Here is a 19,700-nt window from a genome sequence, read left to right on the forward strand (position 1 = left end):
TCTAAAGAAAATAATTCTTGGTACTCTACCTAAATGTTGGAGAGTCACTAACAATCATCTTCTACAAAGAGTGCTATTTTTATTTTAAGGAGTATTTTATTTAATCTTAAGCGAAAATAATTATTTTAAATTCTGCCTAAATATTAGAGAATTTTAAGATAATTCTTTAACTTAAAGATTTCTTCAATATTCCTAAAAAAGAATTTTAACCAAAATTTTATTTTTTTAAAGTAAAGGGAATTAGTGTTAAATTTCAAATTGAAACCATTTTTATCCAACACCGAAAATAGCGCGTAATTAAATGGTACCAATTTATAGGCATTGTGAAAGTGGTAATCTTTCCCACACGTAACCGACTCCTAGATCTAACCTGATTTTCGTAGACATAAATTTATCTTTTTGATAAACTTTAAACTCGTTTTTATAGTTTTATTAAAAAGATAAAACTTTTGGGTGGTCAATCACACCTTAACAAAGATTGGTGGCGACTCCTCTCATTTTGTTCTCAATTTTAAAATTATTTACGTCTGACGGTCTCAAAACAATTACGACATTGCTTAAGTGTTGATGATTTGTTTATAATTATTTATAACTAATAGATCTTTTCTTTCATTTGTAGAGATAGGCAAAATGAGTGTCGAACCATGTTAAATTATTGTCTTTGTATGTGGATGATTTATGATTTAATTATGCTTCTATTTTTATTGATGAATTTCTAATTGATTCAAAATTTTTTGCCTAATAACTGGAATCAAAGCTTTTATGATCCCAAGAAGTGGTATTAGAGCGAATGTTCGAGACATGAAAATAGGCAAGCTTGAAGGAACTTGATTCAAAAAAAAAAGTTTGAGTTTGTGTTTAGAAAAATCAATTTGTGTAATATATAAAGACGTAAAAGAAGATAATTACGAGACTTCAATTGCATGTAGAGGCAAGCATATCTAGCATAAAAATGATTTAATGAAATTTGAGTGGAGATAAAAATTATTAAAAAAAAAATGACTCAATCCTATAAAAGATTTGTTTGAGATTTTTCAAAATTTTAGATATTGTTTAATGGACAATAAAATTTATAAGAAGAAAATTAAAAAAAAAAGATATTCTTAATTGACAATTTAATATGCTTATAAATAGTAAAATTTTCAATATGACTACGTATAAGAAAAAAATATAAAAGAGTTTTAGAACTTTTTGAGATAGATACTCCATAGGATTAGAATATATATATATATATATATATATATTTGAATGTTTGATATTTAGATATCTTATAATACTAGAGGAGAATCAAAATATCTATATGTATGGTGAGTTTAATAGAGATTAATTGGAAATAATTTGTATGTTAGATTAGGTACGAGTAATTATTTATAATTAACGAATATTTTTTTTTATTCACGGAGGTAGACAAGTTAAATACCAAATTATATTAAATTAATTTCTGTTGTGCGTGGATAATTTATTTTAATTATGCTTTCACTTTCCTTGATAAATGTCTAATTAATTGGGATTTTTTTTATCTAACAACTGAAATCAAAATTATCTTAATCCTAACAGATGACAGCCAACGGTGTAGCATGCGATGGATGACCATCGGCAATTGGGTTTTTAGGTAATTTGATTTTAGATTAAAGACGAGTAGAGTAAGTGAGTTTAACAAGAGAAAAAGAGAAGAAAAACATGAAAAAGTACAAATTTCGAATAAAGGAAAAGAAGACGGAAAATCATTTATTTTTATTTATTTAATTTTTTATATATTAATGTCAAATCATTTTATCACGTGACATTTTTATTATGAGAACATGCCATACAGTCTCTAGCATTGCATATGATGTACTTATCAGCATTATTTTTTTTTATTCTACCAGCATTATATTAGAGATTAATTACAAATAATTTAAAATATTTTCAAATATTAAAATTAATAAATAAAATCAGATGATAGCATCAATAGATCTATATAAAAATTAAGATTTTGGTAATAATGTAGCTAGAACAGTATTAAAAGAAAAAATAATTGACTTCTGGTTCTTAAACTTTAAAGAAATCTATTTTTTAAAACAATAAAATCTTAAAGAACATCTCGTTTTTTTTTTTTAAATGACATTTTGCAATAAAAAATTAAAAAAAAACTAATCTGAAATAAAGAGAAAAACACAAAAATAAAAATTAACATATATAGATTTTTTTATGTTACATGAAAAAATTTATGATTTCAAATAAAATTTTTTAAAATTTTATATATTTTACTAATTAATTATTATTTTTACGAAAAATATGCTAATTCAAATTTTTATTTAAAAAAATGTAACATTATTTCTAAGTTAAAACCTCAAATAATTTAGTATAGTCGTAATAGGATAGCCAACAATATATTATTCAATTTTTAATGAGCATGTTATCTCCATGTACAAATACAATTGGGACATAGAGGCCATTGTCAGCTAATGACGCGCTAAATGCATGCCTCCGCTTCTCTAACAAATAAAATGACTTGATCGAACCTCGCATTTGCATCTTTCATTTTTTTTTTTTCATTTTTCTTGTACTTGAAATTCCTTTTAGAAGTGAAGTTTATTAATGAAAAGGTCTTCATTCATGTTCCACCTCATCCTTTTTTTTTTTTTTTTTACCATTTTTTCTTCATTAAACTTAAGCAAGAATTGCACTCAAGATGATAACGTAACAGTTAAAACTTGAGCTATTTTTTTCTTTAAGATGTAATATTTGAATCTTTAAAAAATGTGAAATTTATAAGAAAAAAAATTATTTTTCCTTGTATGGTTTAAACTGTTAAATGACTTCTTTTTTTTACTTAAAATTATAATGATTGATTCACTATTATTAAAATTAAAATTTTAATATTTTACTAACAAATGTCATTAGTTTTTTACAAAGCAATAAAAGTATTTGATTCCAATTAATACTATTTCAAAATATGAGTAAGTTTTTTTTTTTTTTTTCTTTTTTACTTTCTAAAAAGGTACTTGACCAAATTATTAGGCTCGCAAGTTTTATCAGGATGGAGAACCAGTAGGCATTTTTTTATTTGGTCTGAAATCTCTCGATTTTTTATAATTATTTTGGGCTTCGATTGTTATACCTTATAAAAGAAATAATCTTTCTCAAGCTTTTTTTTATTCAAATCAAATTCTTTATCACTCGCATCGAATATTGATAATTAATATGCATTTTCATGCTTATATCTGAGTTTATTTTGGTTCAATGCCTTCAGATTTTTGGAGGCTCTTTCATATCCTTATCATTTTCAAAAATAAAATAAAGCAAATTACATATTTGGAACATCACGAAAAAGAAGGATATTTATCAAGCATCAAAAGGCAGTCTTTTGGACCTATAAAGATCAAGTGATTAACTAGGCATTAATGATTGAAAAGGATTTCAATAGGGACAAGCAACATTATGCCCATCAATTTGGCCGTTTTCTCATCTAATTAATATTTTCTTAAGAAATAAATTATCTTGAAAACATTAAATAATTATGGACCTTGATTATGTTTCATTAGTCAATTCATTTTTAATTTTTTTTATTATGAAAGTCATACTCTAAAAATAAAAGAAATAATTACAAGTTACAGGATTCAAAATTTTAGTTTATTAAATATTTTTTTAAAAAAATAATTATATAAATTAATTGAATTAAATTTTAAATTTATTTGTTTAGCCATTGAGATTTAAGGCTAAATTAATCAAATGGGGGATATTCATATTCACATAAATAAAATAACTCCGACAAACATGTTAATGCTCCAAAATGGTCCAAATGTCCACCTACTCTCATTTTGCAAGGTTGTTTCTAATATTTTAATTAAGTTGCCTAAGTAATCACTTGACATTTTCTTAACCAGCCATTTTGGCTAATCTAGGGAGAGAAAGAGATCAGAGAGTAGCCCATAAAAAGCAATCAACGTTGGGAAATTGCAGGTTCTGACAAAAAGGAGCCAAACTCATTTAAAAGGTAAATCCCATCGTTTGTAGTCTTAGCTTTTTTGACACTGTCCCATCTCGGAAAAAGGTGTCTGTCTCTCTACGAGGGAGGGAAAAAGAGAGAAAAAAAAGGGAATGGATGTAAGGAAAATAGTTGTGGTAGTAGAAGATGTAGATGTAGCAAGAACAGCACTCCAATGGACTCTCCATAATTTACTTCGCTATGGGGACTTGCTAACTCTCCTTCATGTCTTCTCTCCCACTAAATCCAGAGGCAAGAAGAAAGCAAGGCTGCTTCGCTTGCAAGGCTATCAGCTTGCTCTTTCCTTCAAGGAAATATGTAACTCCAATTTCTTCAACGTGAGTCAACTCCTGTCATCAGAAATAAAGACACAGAACTGAATCTTCTTTTTCTTCTTCTTCTTTTTAATGTTCTTTTTGTGATGTAACTAATTATCTCACAAATATACCATAATCAGAGAATTTTGTTACAGACAAATATTGAGATGATTGTCACGGAAGGGGACCAGGAAGGCAGGAAGATTGTGGCCATGGTGCGAGAGATTGGAGCCTCCGTTCTTGTTGTTGGTCTTCATGATCAGAGCTTTCTCTACAAGTGAGTCAATTCCATTCTTATAAATTATTTTATTGTCTAGTCATTATTATCATGATTCTTCTGGAGGCTGGACGGGTGAATTAGGGAGATTATTTCTAGGGTATTTTTGAAAAGGCCAGGGGTAAGGGGAGCTTTCTAGGAAGGTACAAGAAATGGTCATAAGACCATTTTGAGACTCAATTATTACTTATATAAATAAAGAGGAAAACAAGTTCAAACTTGGGGACTTGTAGCCAATTATTTATTATGATGATGCCTGAGAACTGAGAAGGACAACAAGAAATAGGCCCCGTCGGCTGCGCTTTAGGGTGAAAGATTTCAGGCATTGTTCACTAAACCCAGCACGTACAAGCATGTGGCTATGTCAACGATGGAGAAACAGCCAAAAACCTTTTGGGTCCAGCTGGTATGCCAAATATAGTTTGTAAGTAATTGTTTTGTCGGGATGCTTTTCACAAATAAACTCCCTGCAGCCCTAAAGCATGAGGATTTGGGATGGGGCGGTTCTGAAATCATGGGATAATCAAGAGGCTTCTGTCAAACTAGGCTAGATTTCTTAAGTGGAACTTGGTGAATTGGTTGACAGCAGATTCATTAGCATACTGTATTTTTACATACAACTTTTTTCTCTTGTTTGTTTATATTTTCAACCATGAAATTAATGACTAAGCAGTTTTAGAGTTTAAAGTAAAATTTGAAAGTGATTCTTTTAGAATAAAACAAATTACCCAATTCAAAGTTAACAATTCATTTTTGAATCTCGTAAAATTTTATATATTGTGACAATAAATACTGCAGCATATGCATCATGTTTGCAGATTGCATTGGTGATGGTAATTTTCGGTCTTTGAACCATGATCAAGGGAAAAAATAGCATAAAGACAATTTTGGTCCCTAAATTATGCAAAAAAAAGCAAAAAAAAAAGGTTTTTCACTTTTATTTGAATCAAATTAATCGGAAATACAAAGAGGGATCAAAATTATTTAAATAAAAGTTGAGAAATCAAAATGATATTTTTTTAATAATTGGAGGACCAAAAATATCTTCATACCAAAAAAAAGTTAACTCGAATCAGTGTTTTCTTTGGCATGTTGGCGTAGGTTGGCCATCGCCCAGGACAACATAACAAACAGCTTGAACTGCAGAGTACTTGCCATTAAGCAACCTAAATTGCCACAACTGAGGGCCAAGACCAGAGAAATGGTACCAGCACTAGACAGTTCAACTAACATGGACTTTTCCCAAATTGAGATTTCCGGATTACAGTAAGATGAACCCACCATTTTTTTTTTTTTTTGATCTTTCTCATTTTCTTGCACCCTTTTTCCGGATAGGAAACAAGTTTTCTTGGTGATTTTGCAAATTTAATGACCTAAATGCCACTCATCGATTGCAGGGTCCCTGATATTCCTACACCAAAAATTCCATATCGAATCTGTCCAAGCCCTTCCGCAATTATTTGGAGGTCAAGAAGGTCGAGGAAGAAGAGGAGCTATTCAAATGGAGCTTGAATTTAAAATTAGATCATTATCATATCTAAATGCACACAGTTTTTGGGCAAATTTTCACTACATTTTTTAAGGCCAGGGTTTGTTCTTTAGCATTCTAGCTTATCTTACACAATACACAAAAGTATAGAAATGAAGTGGAAATTGACATCATACAACAGTCTTTTGCTTACTTTGATCAGTGAAAGAGTGATTTAATCATGTCATTATCATTGTTCTGTACCCAACAATTATATTATTGCATTATTTCCATGGCCCTAAACAAACTGAAGAGCGAAGTAAAAAAGGTTTGGTAGAAAGAACGTAAAAAGAATGAAGAAGATTATCCTATATTGAAAAAATTTAAGAAAATGACGTGCAAGCAATCAAAATTTTATATATTTAGGTAAGTCACGCAATCAAGACTTAAGGGCTTTTCAGGTTCAAAAAACACCACCTTGATTCTCTAATAAAGAGTAAGACTTGTCTTACTGGTTTATTCACATTCTTAAATTAACCTTTCTTCAGCTTTAAAATCTCAGCAAGAAATAGCAACATTTCGTTTGGTTGACACGCAAGTTTTGTTCATCCCTTTCATATTTCTACATCTGTTTTATATACCTGCATTTAGGAAAGAAAACAAAATTAAAAACAGCAATAAAACGAAACAAGAAGGCAGGCACAAGTTGCATATCACTTTCCAACTTCAAGCTAGAATTAGGGGCAGGCACTTGAGAGTTGAGATAACCAAAGAGGAAACCGTCGACAGGACCAATATTTGACGGTAATTAAGGCTTTCGGTGCTTTGGTTAGCAAATGTTATGCTAGAACCAAAAAGATGTTAGATAATATTCAATTTTACATTGAATTTATTTAATTATATTTTGGTTTATTAATTAGTTTGTTTGCTTGTCTGATTATTAACTGATGTAATATTACATCACTTGATTATGATTTAATTTGTCTTATATTTGTAATTTAACAAAAAAATCTGTATCAGTTAAGTTAAAATGGTGAAATTTTATATACGTAAAAAATCTACTTTTTTTTTGCATTATTTAAATAAGTTGTGAAATTAACTTGAACGAGTTGTAAATATCTTTTATTGATTGTCAGACTCCTAATTTTGTAATTAAATTTTAATTTTTAATAATTTTAAATATAAGAAAGCATCCTTTGTAAATTTGTAATCATGTTATTGTTCGTTTTTGCATAAAAAAAAGAGTCAAACACCATATCAAACAATAATCAATGGTCGAGACTTTAGCATCATCTTACCATAAATATTAGATCTTAATAATTTCAGATATAATACGGTGATGTAATACGAAAAAAACATATATGTTTTAATAAAAATATGTTTTGTATTTATTTATGTCGGTACGAATTTTAACTCAACACAATTCATATTGTATATATGTTGACTAGTCTAAACACATAACATGATACAATATTAATAACATATTTAATTTAATTTTGTCATAAAGTATGCATTTAATATATTTAACACATTTAACATATTTTTTATATTTATTTTAATTTAATATAAACATATAAAGATTATTTTAATTTTTAATTTTTTAATTATGATACTTAATTAGTTATTTAATATCATATAAAAATTATTTTAAATAGTTAATTATGATATTCATTTAATAATTATTATAAAATTATTTTTTATATTAATAATATAAATACAATATAAATATTAATATTAGTCCTATACATTATTATTTTATTCTTTAATCTTTAATAATTTATAATTCTGAATTTGATACTAAAAATTAATATAATTATGTAATATAAATTAAAATTAATATATATATATATTAAATACATATTAAATGAGTATTTATTTTTTTTATTTTTTAATATGCAATATTTTTTATATTATTAATATGCCTAATTTTTTAAGTTGTAAATGATGAATGATTTATAGTTATTTATTATATTAGTTGTGTTCTTGTATATATTCATGTTAGTCTATCTACTTATATATATTTGTGTTAGTCGTATCTATTCTTATATATCTGTATTATTTATATTTGTTCATATTATGTTTAAACGAATTAATTATACATGTGTTAATCGTGTCATATCGCATATAACACATATAGTAAATATATTATGTTCGTGTTTAAAATTTAAACATGTTTTATAATTCGCGTCATATTCATGTTTTAATAATTCAATCATCACATGTGTCAAACATGATACAAAATATGACATGAAAACATATATTATCAGATCTAATAAATATAAAACATGTCGTTCAACTTTTATTAAAATATATATTTTTCACAATAACCTATTTTAGTAATACTTGTTTTATCAACTTTTCTCTCTGGAAATTAGTGATCTATTATCGATTTTATGAAATATTTTTTGTAAAAGATTCATTACAGTACAACTGCAAAGTATGTAATTCATATCATTGCTAGCCATAATAAAGTAAGAAATCGATCAACTTATTAAATAAATTAAGAGGAAGAAGATAGCCAAAAGATTCATGCATGAGATGAGATGACCTGAGATATTTTGTAACCAATCTTTTATTCATCATGTTATTTAAATATTATGTTTTATCCCTTTAGTATTTAGGTGTTATTAATAGTTAGGGAAATCTTTAATTATATATTATATTTATTATTTAGTAATTTTATTACATAAATTTTTTTTTGATATAATCAAATTTAAGTTAATATAATACAACATATTTGTTTAATTATTCAATCTTTATTTCAATATTACATAAATATTATGTTTACAATAACTTCACTATTTATTTATGAAACAAATAAGGGTTTCTATAGCCTATAGGCTAAACGACCACTACGAGGCGTGGATTTGAACATTTCTTATGAATGTATTAAGAAGACACATTTTTTAATTTTGTATATTCTCTTTATTTCATAACTAGCTTGAACCCATCCTATGCATGAATTATTTTTCGTATTTAAATACGTGTTTATTTTATAGATTTTGTATATTTTTTTTACAATTATATCTAAAATTTTAAAATACTATGACATACATAAAATATAAATATGTATTCAATTAATATGTCATAAGAAAATTAGACTTTATTATTGTTATTATTATCTTGATCAAAATGCTGAAAATAAATATGAAAAAAATATGAGATATTAAATATAAAATAAAAAGTAAAAAAAAATTGAATATAAATATAATATTGGTTTTTTAGAAGAACATAAAAATATAATAGTGAATCATTAATAAAATAACAAAAGAAGTATTGACATACCTTTACTAAATTATGATTTTGATCAAAATATTAAAAAAAAATCAATTAAGAAATGTGTGAAAAACAAAAAGGAATTGAATAAAAATAATGTCAAAAGAAAAAAATCATCTAAGTAAAATAAACAATAAAATCACAAAAGCAATATAAATCTTAAAGGAAAATTGAATAATGAATAAAATGACGTAGCACATATTATTAATAAGCTTAAAGTAATATTTTTTTTTTGAATTAAAAAAGAAACTAATGATAAGGTATTAGAAAATTGAAAAAGATAAAAGAGATATGTGTGATTCTGAATTTAGATAAAGTAATTTTTCAATTATTTATTTTTACATTTTTATGGTAAAAAATTAATAATATAATTTGTTTTTAAATTTAACATTATTTTAATTAAAAGTTAATTATTTGATTAATGAATATTTTGTCATATATTGTTATTTTCTTATCCAGGTGATGTCGATCTAATCCCACACCAAAGTTTCAATTCATCATCTATATAAAAGAATGTTTTTTATTTTATTCTTAATTATTTTCTTAAGGAATTTTATAGATAATTATCGTTTTTTTATATACATCATAGGACATATGAAACATTGAAAAAAATTATTGTAATGTAAATAAAAAATAACTATAAGTATCATATGTTGTTATGCATATACGGTCTTATTTAACCTATTAAAAAAATCTTTTTGTAACACTTTATTTAAATTTATACGTTGAAAAATAATTTAAAGTGAAAGTAAAAATTGATTATATATTTATTATACATGATGGATTAATAACAATACACATATTTCATGTATACATTTAATTTTATTGACTACCATAAAAAAATCAATTGATTTAAGATAAAAATATTAAAAATATAAATTACAAATATAATAATAAGAACATAATATCTAAATATATCCATACTTTACTTAATATATAATAAATAAATAAATAAAGTCCAAAACTTCCAAATTATTTTATAACTTACTTACATAGCTAAATGTAATATAAAGAATATGAACATGTTTTATATAAAAATTGCTTAGGTTAATTTTAATTTGATTTAAAAGTTTTAATTTTTTCATTGATACGATCCTATTAACTTTATCTTATTTAAATGAAGATAAAGATTATAAATTATTTAACATAAAAGATTTAGATAAATATAATTTTTTTAAGATTTGAAACATTTTCAAAATTTAAATAATAAGATTATTTGATAAATAATTATAATTAAAGAACTATTTATATTTTAAAAGTACAAATTGTTCATATATAATTATACATAATTAAATATGATCAGATAATCATGTATCTTATAATATATATATATGATATATGATTAGTGTCCGAATTTAATTTAATTTCCATCAAAATTTGAACGTTTGATTTGAAATGGGGTTTGATTTGAGCCAGACTCAAACCTGTTTTGCTCCCAGCCCAACGGGGCAACCTGAGGCTCAACAAATCCAACCACTAGGCTTTAGTAACTGTTCCTAACCTTGAGCCAGCCACCACCGACTCTTAAGAGCAATAAATAAATTATTTTATATTAAGAAAAGGACACGAAAGCTAGCTGTGTCTTTTTTTTTTTTGCACCTGAGTCTGATACATCAATACGTGCAGAGCCACTCGCTCGAGTTGGATTGCCTTCCACACCCACCAGCCGAGCCAAAAGAAAAAAAAAATAAAAAATAAAAAAAAGGGTTAAGATTTTAGATGTATAGGCGTCCGCGTCGCAGACTCAACTCGCTCCGCGGCTCTGTAAATTAAAGCTTATTTAATTTTGTTCTTATGGTTACTATTTTTTTTTCTCTCTCCCTTTGGTTTCATCGGCTTAGATCCAGCTTAGATCTACGCCGATCTCTTTTCTTTCCCTCCATTTCTTTCCCTTTCTCTTTTTCTCTACCATAAGCTCCTCTTCTTTTGCTTCTTTCACCTCTGATTTCTGCAAATTCAAAGCTCAGAACTAAGTGAAGAACAAGAACCCAGATTCATTGATCCAAGGTTAGTCTCTAACCCAAACTTTTTCTTTCAAAACAAACAAACAAACCCATATTTTAAAACTGCCTCTAATCTCTTTTTCTTTTGTTTTAAGGGTTTTAATTTTAGGATTGGTTAACAATTCAAGTAGAATTTCTGCTGGTATTAGCAGTGTCATAACTTTTGGGGTAAACAGTTTTTTTCTTAATTTTTATTTTGTTGAGAAATGAAGCGTTTTTCATTAGCTGCAGTTAGTTTAATTTGTTTGAAATTGCATTTTTGTAAGACAGGAAGAATTAGTGGGAAAGCTGGAAACAAAATGGATTGGAGTGCAAACAATGCCTTCAAGACTTACAAAGGCATCTTCTAATCCTTTTTTTTTTAAAGTAATTTAGCTGGATATATATGGCTTCAGAGTATATATGATAATTTTAAACACAACACGGATGACACCATACACGATAAAGTGATCAAACTTATTAATGTGATTTAGGATAACATATTAGTTTTGGTTCACATTGATAATGGTCGTCTTCTAGCTTTGTTTATGTGTTTTGGTTATGTAATTAACTCAGAATTTGTGGATTCAGTTAATTGTTTTTGGAAACAAGTTCACGAGCTGGAGTTTATATCACCTGCAATTAAGAACTGATTCTAAATTTAATCTTATTTAGATTGGACGTTGCACTGAGGTTCACTTCGATAATGAGAAATTGGGATACTGTAGGGTTATATGTTTTACAGTGTTTTGGGGGGGGGGGGGTCAAGATTCAAATCTTAAATTGAGTTTGTGGTATAGATATCCGGTCAATTTCTTAGCAACTCTTGTATTCTTTTTTTCTTTTTATTTGATTCAACTAAACAAGGACCTTTTTCTACATAGTGTTATAACTTACCTTTTTGACTAGAACTATGCAGACAAGATGAATTTCTTTGCATATTTTCTTGTATAAGAGACTTATTGACACCAAAGGTGTGGTAAATGGAATTTTTGAGTTATTGAAAATGATAGAAACCTGATCTTCACCATCGAGCATTTGAGCTGCTGTTTGCTTCATTTATTTTAAATTTAATAGTTTTCAATTTGTTATTGATTTATTTTACCTTGGAGGTCTTGTGAAAGTTGAATGCTCAAGTAATGTTTTGCTTATGAGTCTATAATCTTGAATTTTTGCTTTTGAAGCAGATATGGAACACAAAACAATGATGGATATGGCACTCATTCCTAGTATTGATCCAATGGATATTGGACTGGGTTCTTCTGAAAAGGGAAATGTTGTCCCTACAGCAAAACCCAGGAAGAAGACAATGACATCAGTTTACCTCAAATATTTTGAGACAGCTCCTGATGGGAAAACTAGAAGGTGCAAGTTTTGTGGGCAGAGCTATTCTATTGCAACTGCAACAGGTAAGTCCTGCGGACTTGCTTCATTTCGTTCTTTACCTTTTTATGCTCTTATTGAATAATGATCCATTGGCACTGTATCTTTTTTTTTTTTACGATGATGTGCTTTTGAGGAGCTTTAGGTAGTGTTTGGTTTTAGAAAATAAAGGCATTTTCCATTTTCATTTTCTTGGAAAATGAAAAAGAAGTGAAGATGTGTTTGGAAATGAACAATGAAAATAAGATTTTAGAAAACAAAAATGAAAGTGGGCTCAAATATGAAAACAATAAAAAAAAAAAAGATGTTTTCAATTATGAAAACAAGGAATATTCGTTACTTTTTTACTTATGTTTTGCAAGTTAAGAAGTTGGCGCCATATTTGAATACTTTTGGAAGTTATTAATTAATAAATATATTTATAATTAGATGCTAGTAATAATAATTATTTCCATAATTGCTTTATTTTGCTTATTTTGTATTTTGCAGAAGACAATTTTTGTTTTCGTTCACTAAGTACATTTTCTAGAAAACAAACTAGAAAATAAAAGTAAAAAATGAAAACAAAAAGCATTTCTCAAACCAAACAGAGCTTTAGGTTTTCTTGTAATTAAATTCGTTATGCTGAAAACAACATTTGTGGCTTTTTACCGTGGTTTGGCTCTATGAATGTGGCATTTTACAAGCTTATGCCATGTTTTGGCCTATGATCATATGACACTCTATAATTATCTTATCAGTCTAATTATCCCCCTTCATTGTGAAGGCAATTTAGGAAGGCACCTTGGTAATCAAATGGCTGTTTACCATGGTTTGAGTCAATGGATGTAGCATTTAGCAAGCTTATGGCATGTTTGAGGCTATGACAATATGATCACTCATTATATTATCTCATCCATCTGATCATCCCCCTTCATTGTGAAGGCAATCTAGGAAGACACCTTAGTAATCGACATCCCGGATATGATAAGACAGGGGAGACTGTCACTAGTTCTGCACCACAGCCCACCACCACTGTAATCAAGAAACCTCAACCACAAGGAAGAGCACCTCAGGTTGATTATGATCATCTGAACTGGTTGCTTATTAAATGGCTCATTTTAGCTACTCTTCCTCCTTCGACTTTAGAGGAAAAGTGGTTAGCGAACTCCTTTAAATTTTTGAATCCATCAATACAACTATGGCCAGGTGAGAAGTACAAAGCAGTATTTCGCGAAGTTTTCAGGAGCATGAGAGAAGATGTGAGAGTATCTTTGGAACAGGTTTCTTCCAAGGTCTCTGTCACTCTTGATTTCTGGACTTCCTATGAACAAATCTTTTATATGAGCATCACATGTCAATGGATTGACGAAAATTGGTCATTCCAAAAGGTGCTTCTTGATATATGCCAGGTAGCTTACCCTTGTACAGGTTCTGAAATGTATAACTCCCTGGTAAAGGTTCTTAAGATGTACAATATGGAGAATAAAGTCCTCTCATGCACCCATGATAACAGTCAGAATGCTATCCATGCTTGCCATACTTTAAAGGAGGAGTTGGATGGTCAGAAAGTGGGGCCCTTCTGTTATATCCCTTGTGCTGCTCGTACTTTGAGTTTGATTATAGATGATGCTTTAAGAACAACAAAACCTGTTATCGCCAAGGTTAGGGAATTTGTACAAGAGTTAAATGCATCCTTAGATCTCTCAGAGGATTTCATCCAATTAACAACAGCTTACCATGAAGGCAGTTGGCAATTTCCACTTGATGCTTCAGCACGGTGGAGTGGCAATTACCAAATGCTTGATCTTGTCCATAAGGTACTTGTTTCTTTCATATAAGAACTTTTTACTAGATACAAGAGATTTATAATTTTATTCTGCCAATTCAGGTATCGGTTTGGTGACTAATGATAAACTTTGATTTCAATATTTTTAATACTGAAACAGGCTGGGAAGTCAATGGATGCTGTTATCAGGAAGAATGAGGAGATGTTGGGTAGTGGGATGTTGCTGAATGCTGCAGAGAAGAATGTAGTTAATATTGTTCACAATTACTTGGAGCCCTTCTACAAAGTCATCAGTGAGATATGTGTAAACAACCCGCCTACCATGGGGATGGTTATTGTCTACATGGATCACATTTCTGATACAATTGCAACACGGCAACCACCAGATTGGTTAAAAAATGCTGCCGAAGAAATGGCCAAAAAGCTCGGAAGTTACAACAACCAAGTTTGCAACACATTCATCTACATGACAGCCATTCTTGATCCCCGAATTAAATGTGAACTCATACCTGAGAGTCTCAACTCAGAAAATTATCTAGAGGAAGCAAGGGGCCATTTCATGAGAAATTATTGTACCAACCTTTTTTCATCCATGACAAGTGGCTACGCTGCTCAAGATATTGAAGATGGAGGAAATGTTTCTTTTGCAGAGGAAATTGCTCGAAAGAAGCGAAGAGCAAGCATGAGCAATGCCACTGATGAACTCACTCAGTATCTATCAGAGACTCCAGCTCCTACAAAGACAGATGTTTTGGAGTGGTGGAAGGTCAACAGTACACGCTACCCTCGGCTCTCTGCTATGGCTAGGGATTTCTTGGCTGTCCAAGCAACTTCAGTGAAACCTGAGGAACTATTTTGCGGTAAAGGTGATGAGATTGATAAGCAACGCATTTGTATGCCACATGACAGCGCACAAGCCATCCTTTGTATTAAGTCATGGACTCAGGGAGGTCTCAAGTTAAAGTACAAGTCAACTGAGATAGACTATGAGAGATTGATGGAATTGGCGGCTGCAGCAGCTGCAGATATTAGCTCAGCTAGTATTGATAAGAAACAAAAGTGAACAGAAGGAGATCTGAAAATGACCAAGGTAATTGTGATTGACTTCTACCAGTGATCTAGATGACTGTCTGACTAGTATGCCTGTAATCTAGCTTCTCCCTCAGGAGGGAACTGACTTTTCATTATTTCCTTCTTATTGTTGTATGTATGATATAAAAATTGTATTGATGTACAGTTAAAAATTTGAGAATGCTAACCTGAGAAAAAGACAAACGACTGATATTATATGATGATTTTAGTGTATCAATTATCCTACTGTTATTCTATTTGCTAATAGTCATTGCTATTCTATGTTGCCTGATGGAAATGAGAAGATACTCTTAATAGGAAGGGAGTAAAGAACTATGCTATTCTCATTTCTCTCTGTACACCAAGACATCTTTAAGTTCATTTTCAACTTCATGGTCTCAATAGTATTCTTTTCATGCCATTGCTGAAAGGAAGTAAAATTGAAATTAATGTTGTAACTATATAAGTGAAAATCAAGGATTAACAAAAATAATGTTAAAAATTGAGGATTCATGCTTCATTATTGAGGTCAAAGAAAATAATAATGTAGAAGAATGATCAAAGGTCAGAAAAAAGGGGTAAGGTTTGATAAGTTAGTGTAACACAATGATCTCTCAACGGTAGAGAATACTTGATAATGTGCAAGTTGAACAAGTCTATATACTTGGAGACTAAATTTGAAGCTATCCAAGCAACTGAAGAGTCTGATAATGAGCTATTTGGTGAAAAAAGTTGTATTGAGTGAAAGAACGTCTTTGAGAAAGATATCGGCTTATAAAAATATTTGCTGTCTCATGCTTCACTAATATGTCAAAACTAGTATATCCTGGCAGAAAGATGTAAGATATAGAGAAGTAATACAAATATAAAAAAGAAAACAGCAAACATAGGAGGTTTTGTGAGAGTATCCATCTTATTTTCATTAGAAACGGCATTGGAAATGCTTGAATGCAGTTCCCCCTCTGGAAGAGCATTTACAATCCTGCTAACTTTTCGTGCATCAATATCATCCTCGTCAACAGATCTCCTATTTGAATCACTCGATTGGTCTGGCTTTGCCAGAGAGATCTCAGATGATGGAAATTCATGTTTCTCTCCAGCCAATGCAGATTGAACCTGCAGGCCTGCCTTCATTCTTGATCTGTGCCCAGTGACCAAAGTAACAATTTCCTTGTTATCCGGTACTCCTTCAACTGATTTTGTTAAAACTATCTTCGCTGATGGAACTGTTTCTACTGAATCATTGAAAGAAACTCTCCTTACTTTTGTAAGATTTGGCATCTCCGTAGTTTCAGTAAAATCCTTCAGCACTGGCACATTTTTCCTGCTAGATGTACGATCCAGTTTAGTGCTTAGCATTGCTGTCTTTGAAGGCACCATTGAAGTAGAAAACCTGCGTATGATGCCAGTTCTTTCCAAAGGACTTTCTATGGAGGACTTATCTGGTGAAGAAACAACACTAGAACCATACATGCTTCTCCAACTTGTGCTATGACCTGTGCCAGAATTCTTGCTAATGCTTCTCTGGCTGCTTGAAGAGTTTTCAATGGTGCTACTATCTATCTCTTCACTATCAGTTGACGAGGTGTAAGAAGAAGTGCTGTTCATGTCAGATTATTGTGTAGTTATCTTGCAAGGTTTCTGGTCTGAATCCTTCTGAAGTTCCTTTTTCAAGGTCTTTCTTGATGATGTTTGATGATATTGGATTTCAGCCCTCAGGCAAGCATTGAGCCAGCGTTGGTACACAAGTTCCTCAACCATGTCAAATCTGCTCTTCTGCAGTCTTTCTACTTCTTTTGAGAGATTCCCATTGGCATGTTTCAGTTCACTAATCTTCGCAATAGTCTTACCCTGCAACAACAGTAGTAAAGAAGCAAACCTTTCAGATTCAAGCAATAATGTGTTCTGGTATTTTGATTAGTATAGAAGAATTCCAACTTCCAAGTCCATTAACAGTTTCTATTATCCCGATTCAATTTTTCGAGTGACATGAGAACGAGCAGATTAGAAGTCATTTGGACAACAGCAAATACTAAATTTTGTAGCTAGCGGCGTAGCAAGAAAACAGATACAAATTGAAACTTAAAAGCATCAATACTAAAATTACCTCTGTCATGTCAGAAAGAGCAGATATTTTGGCATGAGCAGCATATAGCTGAACTAACAATTCCCTTTTTTCTAACACAAGTTCTTTGTTTCTCCTTCTCATCTTAGTGAGTTGTAATTCAATATTTTTAACAGCTTCAAGTCTCTTTTTAACCAAAGCATCTTGAGGAGAGTTTTCGTTGTCTGTAAATGCGGACAATTGCTTTTCAAGCACTACTATCTGATCCTTTATCTGGCTAGCATTGCCATTTTTCATCTGCATTTCCTCTATCATCCTCTTTGCCATCTCTAGCTGCGTGACGGCCAAGTTACCCTGCCTCGTAATTTCTTGAAGATCCTTCATCTCAGCCTTCAGCGAAAAAATTGTGAAATTGAGTTTGTCAATTTCTGCAGTCTTGCCATCTAAATTGCTCCGCAAGAAAGCAATGTATGACAGCTTTTCTTTTAAACTATACAACTCAAGCAGTTTCCATTCAAGGGTCACTCTCCTTGTCTCCAAATCCTTTATGGCATTCTGTAAATGCCTTATTTCTGTATTTCCTAACTTATTTTCTTTGTCGACCTTAAGCTTTTCACATATTCTTTTCTGAGTCAAATTTGGTTTCACCACTTTAGTCTCCTCCTCTTCCTCCTGAGTGTCCTCTTTCTGCAGTCTTTTCTCTTCCCCTGTCCATTTCTTGGGAGCCTGAGCAATCTTTTGCTGAAAGCACGCAAAAAAAAAAAGCTAAAGAGTAGCTTAAAACTAACAATACATGTAGCATTAAACAAACAATGATGTGTCTATTAACTGACCTGAGAGCATAATATGTTGCTTCTTCAAGCTCTTGCTGTTGGCCGGAGAAACAGCGAGAGCTGCTAGTGAAGTAACAACCAAGATGCTGACCTGCAATATCATGTAGCTTCTTCACAGTTCATAGCAGTACTTGAACTTGAGTTGAGTTGACAGGCAACTGAAGATATTTGGGTCAAGAAACTCGGACACATTGCCAGTGTTTTCACCAGCGAACCATTCTTTTTTATCACTGATATCTAGGTATCTCATTCTCACAAAAGTGATAAAACTCATCACCGAGAAGTGGCTCAACTTTGTCCATGTAGGGATATTTTAATGCCTAATTTGGAAGAACATGATGGAACATTCACCAACTCTAGTACTACAAAACAAGCCCATAGATGACAAAATCTTATACCAAATATCATAAGAACCTAGTCTAAAAAGAAACCAATTTCGGCAGCAGATTTATTTGGCTCCTATTCCTTTAGAACAGGAATTGGGAAGGGATAATGAATGAAATTATGTAAATGTAGTGGTAGAAAGCAAGATTTATGATGGTGTCTTCCATAAACTTACAAATTAATTAATGGAAGACTAACCGCCCACTACATGCCACGGTACCTACTAAAAATGTTGTCACTATGGGAACAATACAACCAAAAAAATTCCATCTAAGATTTAACCAAAGTTGTAGTGTTCACACGATCACAAAAATAATCACACGTTTTTATATATATAAAAAAAGTCAAAATATTTTCCTTTCAAATGTCTTTTATTAAAAAATATATATATTTGATGCATGATCACTATATATATTTTAAACATTGTTAGTAAATTATATGATATTGTATAAATTAGTTTTTGTATATTTATTTTAATAATTTATAAAATTTATATTTACTTGTTAACGAGGTAACATTACTAATATATATAAAATTTATATATTAATAATATATTAAATATAAACTTTAAAAATAACAAACTATAAAATTAGAAATAGGAAATAGGTGTTGTGCTGCGAGTCTATTTTTTGAAATTAATATATAAGTAAAATATTTGTTTTGTAGTTGTTATATTTTATGTGGATTGTAATACACATTAATATTAATATTAGTTATAACAATAGTTTTGAAAAATTAAATGATTATCCTAGAAATAATATTAATTTATTAACAAATAATTGTAGTGTTACATTATATTTCAATTTATTTTAATAAAAGTAAAATTAATCTCAATATTTTTAAGTCTTAAAATTAATATATTAATTAATATTCTTCACTTAAATAATAAATAATATGACAATTTAT

The 19,700-nt window shown here is 29.8% G+C and overlaps 2 protein-coding genes and 1 pseudogene across 8 annotated transcripts; 2 read left to right on the forward strand and 1 right to left on the reverse strand.

Annotated features, from left to right (window-relative positions):
- Positions 1-3,770: 3,770 nt before the first annotated feature.
- Positions 3,771-6,368, forward strand: LOC111281568 (Adenine nucleotide alpha hydrolases-like superfamily protein). Of its 2 annotated transcripts, none has more exons than XM_022869289.2 (4): positions 3,771-4,308; positions 4,428-4,564; positions 5,666-5,830; positions 5,962-6,368. In XM_022869289.2, the coding sequence occupies exons 1-4, from the start codon at positions 4,084-4,086 to the stop codon at positions 6,074-6,076; spliced, it is 642 nt and encodes a 213-aa protein (XP_022725024.1). In that variant the 5' UTR covers positions 3,771-4,083; the 3' UTR covers positions 6,077-6,368. The 2 variants fall into 2 exon arrangements, with proteins under 2 accessions (XP_022725024.1, XP_022725028.1); XM_022869293.2 differs by having other exon boundaries at positions 3,777-4,308; positions 4,443-4,564; positions 5,962-6,352.
- Positions 6,369-10,873: 4,505 nt separating this feature from the next.
- Positions 10,874-15,746, forward strand: LOC111281581 (zinc finger BED domain-containing protein DAYSLEEPER-like). 5 transcript variants are annotated; one of them, XM_022869296.2, is made up of 6 exons: positions 10,874-11,315; positions 11,407-11,479; positions 11,582-11,650; positions 12,478-12,699; positions 13,598-14,472; positions 14,602-15,746. In XM_022869296.2, the coding sequence occupies exons 3-6, from the start codon at positions 11,611-11,613 to the stop codon at positions 15,502-15,504; spliced, it is 2,040 nt and encodes a 679-aa protein (XP_022725031.2). In that variant the 5' UTR covers positions 10,874-11,315; positions 11,407-11,479; positions 11,582-11,610; the 3' UTR covers positions 15,505-15,746. The 5 variants fall into 5 exon arrangements, with proteins under 5 accessions (XP_022725031.2, XP_022725034.2, XP_022725040.2 ...); XM_022869299.2 differs by having other exon boundaries at positions 11,018-11,315; positions 11,578-11,650; XM_022869305.2 differs by lacking the exon at positions 11,407-11,479 and having other exon boundaries at positions 11,026-11,315; positions 11,578-11,650.
- Positions 15,747-16,203: 457 nt separating this feature from the next.
- On the reverse strand, positions 16,204-18,650 carry LOC111288506 (uncharacterized; annotated as a pseudogene). The gene is made up of 3 exons (XR_016329195.1): positions 18,411-18,650; positions 17,620-18,318; positions 16,204-17,363 (listed from the first exon to the last, which is right to left on the reverse strand). The product of XR_016329195.1 is annotated as an uncharacterized LOC111288506 (transcript).
- Positions 18,651-19,700: the final 1,050 nt, after the last annotated feature.

The sequence above is a fragment of the Durio zibethinus genome, chromosome 17 (genome assembly GCF_047325235.1).
Source record: "Durio zibethinus cultivar Kanyao isolate XHJ-2024 chromosome 17, ASM4732523v1, whole genome shotgun sequence".
Lineage (NCBI taxonomy): Eukaryota > Viridiplantae > Streptophyta > Magnoliopsida > Malvales > Malvaceae > Durio > Durio zibethinus.